Source organism: Chelonoidis abingdonii, unplaced genomic scaffold (assembly GCF_003597395.2).
Source record: "Chelonoidis abingdonii isolate Lonesome George unplaced genomic scaffold, CheloAbing_2.0 scaffold0550, whole genome shotgun sequence".
NCBI lineage: Eukaryota > Metazoa > Chordata > Testudines > Testudinidae > Chelonoidis > Chelonoidis abingdonii.
This window is the reverse complement of record NW_027424811.1, coordinates 1-3,026: the sequence shown is the minus strand read 5'-3', so window position 1 is coordinate 3,026 and position 3,026 is coordinate 1. Positions and strand designations below refer to the sequence as shown.

The 3,026-nt window shown below is 43.8% G+C and overlaps 1 protein-coding gene across 1 annotated transcript; it reads left to right on the top strand.

The window, feature by feature from the left end:
• Positions 1-988: 988 nt before the first annotated feature.
• On the top strand, positions 989-2,523 carry LOC116831125 (uncharacterized). The gene has a single exon (XM_075061408.1). It carries the CDS (start codon positions 1,258-1,260, stop codon positions 2,107-2,109), a length of 852 nt encoding a protein of 283 aa, XP_074917509.1. The 5' UTR covers positions 989-1,257; the 3' UTR covers positions 2,110-2,523.
• The last annotated feature ends 503 nt before the right edge of the window (positions 2,524-3,026 follow it).

Below are 3,026 nucleotides of genomic sequence, written 5' to 3'. Positions count from 1 at the left end.
TGGCAAAAGGAATATAAAGGGCAGCTGCATCATCTCCATTTTGTCTTCAATCCTCTTCCTACCTCTGGGGCAATTTCTACTACAAACCGAAGGCTCGAACAAAGAACTGAATGTTGTGATGTGTACCAGCAGGGAGCCTTTCAAGCCAGAAACTCATCAGTACTGCATAAGAACCAGATACATTCAGAAATATATATATCTGACTGCTTTCCCATTTAACAACTCCCTTTTTCTTTCTTTCTTTTTTATAATAAACCTTTAGTTTAGATGCTTTCTTGCTTATAACCTTTAGTTTAGGTGCTAAGGATTGGCTGGCATTGTAGTATTTTGGGTAAGATGCAACCTATACTGACCTGGTAATGTGGCTGACTCTGGGGTCAGAAGAACACTGTTTATGTGAGCAGAGTTTTTAAATAACCTCTCACTGTGCTGGACCTAGGTGCTGATTGGGAGTCAGAGAACTAGAATGCAATAAAGGGGGCCGTGTGATTTCTTTTCTTTTTCAATTTCTCAATAACCAGCATGGGGGATCAGAAGCACAGCTGGTGACTGGTCGGGTGAGTTTAACTTCCGTGTTAACCACCAGTTTTGGGAGCATCTGCTCTCTCTTTTTCAGCCTGCCTTGATCTTGGCCTTTTCAGTGAGGACTGCCCCAGGCACACACTGGGTCACACTAAGCACTGAAGTTAAATTTAATAGTGTTTTTTATAACACAGTCATATGAAATCAACTGAACTCCTTGTTGTTTCTTTCATCTGAGCAGGGTTTGCCAGTTTCCAAACCTCATCTAATCTCCAGCTGGAACAAGGAGAAGATCCATGGGTCCCAGACCTTCAGGGTTCAGAGGAAAGACGGATTCTGAGAGCTCCCGCACAGGTGAGGAAACATTAAACCCAGCTCAGAATCTGTAAGTGCCTGAAAAAAATATCTGCCCCCGCCCCCCCCCCCCCCAATTTCTGTCCTTGGGAGGTCTAATGTTCATTATTGTCCCTAGCAGCAAGGGTCGCATCCTCAGGGTAAATATAGCTCATGGCTTCCTGTAGATCCCAGCAGACACCAGGCCATGGCTTCCTTCCTTTGAGTTTGGATGGGATGTAAAGGCCCAATTGATCCCCTCCTCTCTCCTATTTAGGGGAAGAGTTTGGAGGAATTCCGTTCTTGTTTTTATTTGACCTGTCTCCAGCACTTGTATTGGTTTGGTGTTCCCCTTTCCATCCCTGTTTTGAGGTTTCTGTCTCTATCACAGCAGCTGATGCAATGGTAGGTGAGAAAGAGGAGCAGAATTCTCAGCAGGAAAATGTCGAGCAAGTGGATAAACACAGAGAATTATCGCAAAGATCAAAAAGAAGTGTGTCGACGAGTCATGAGCAGAGAAAATCATGCAAGACTCAGCACACACCAGAAAGAGAGCAGGGAAAGCAGCCAGGAGAGAAAATGGGTAAATTTATTTTCTGTCGGGAAACTCAGAAGAGCGTCATGGAAACCACTACACAGCAGAAAATCCTCGTGGGAAAGAAGAAAAATACATGCACTGAGTGTGAGAAAAGCTTCTCTAGCCGCTTAGCCCTTTCTCGACATCAGAGAATCCACACAGGGGAGAGGCCCTATGAATGCCGTGAGTGTGGGAAAACCTTCACTCAAAGCTCTCATCTTACTGGGCATCGGAGAATCCACACAGGAGAGAGGCCCTATAAATGCAGTGAGTGTGGGAAAGGCTTTATTACCAGCTCAGCCCTTTCTCAACATCAGAGAATCCACACAGGAGAGAGGCCTTATGAATGCCGTGAGTGCGGGAAAAGCTTCACTCACAGCTCAGTCCTTTCTAAACATCAGAGAATCCACACAGGGGAGAGGCCCTATGAATGCCGTGAGTGTGGGAAAACCTTCACTTGCAGCTCAAACCTTACTGGGCATCGGAGAATCCACACAGGAGAGAGGCCCTATGTGTGCCGTGAGTGTGGGAAAACCTTCACTCACAGCTCACACCTTCTTACCCATCTCAGAATCCACACAGGGGAAAGCAGTGATTGTGGGAAAAACTTCATTCGCAGCCAGCAGCTTATTAGCATCACATTTATGCCATTCCTCCTATTGCAAAATTATTGTTAGTCACCAATGATGCAGACTCTGTCATTGCCAGTTGTTCTCACATTGCTGTGGGTTGTGCTGAAGAGCAGTTTTCATGGGAACTTTTCAAATTATATTTAATTGAAGAGGAGCAAGGGCCCGAAAAAAGTGTCATTTCAGCCTCTGTGATACTGCAAGGAGATGTAAAAAGCGACAAAGTCCTGTGGCACCTTATAGACTAAAAGACATTTTGGAGCATAAGCAATATACAAAATCTATAGGATAACACTTCAGTCTCACAGGTTTAAAATTAGCCATCCTGCAGCAAAAAAAACTTCAGGACCAGACTTCAAAGAGAAACTGCTGAGCTTGCAAACTTGACACCATCAGCTCAGGATTAAACAAAGACTGTGAATGGCTAGCCAACTACAAAGGCAGTTTCCCCTCCCTTGCCTTGCTGTTCACAACCTCCGCTGCTAGAAGAGAGCCTCATCCTCCCTTGATTGAACTAATCCTGGTATCCTCTAGTATGATTCTGCTTGCAATATTTATACACGCCTCTGGAAATTCCACTACATTCATCGACGAAGTGGGGATTCACCCACAAAAGCTTATGCACGCAAATATGCTGTTAGCCACCAATAAAGGTGCCAGAGGAACTCTGTCACATTTTACAATCCAGACTAACAGGTTACCCTGCTAATACTTGGAACGGAGAAGGAGTGACTCAGAATTCTCCATTCCCCATCACGGCAGATAACTGTTACCGTTTGTCTGGCAGTGGGATTAAAAGAAAACTAACATATATGACAAGAATTTGTGATTTTGAAATGTTATTGTTACCAATGAGAAATGAAAATTATAGATAGGTTGTTGGTTAAAGAGTAAGAGACTAATTTGTTTGATAATCTGAATATTTAGGAAACTGAAAGAGTCTTGTTTTTTCTTTTTAGTTGACA

What these genes read in the sequence shown, in the direction of transcription:
- LOC116831125 (XM_075061408.1), top strand. Translation starts at nt 1,258, where the DNA reads ATGGTAGGTGAGAAAGAGGAGCAGAATTCTCAGCAGGAAAATGTCGAG.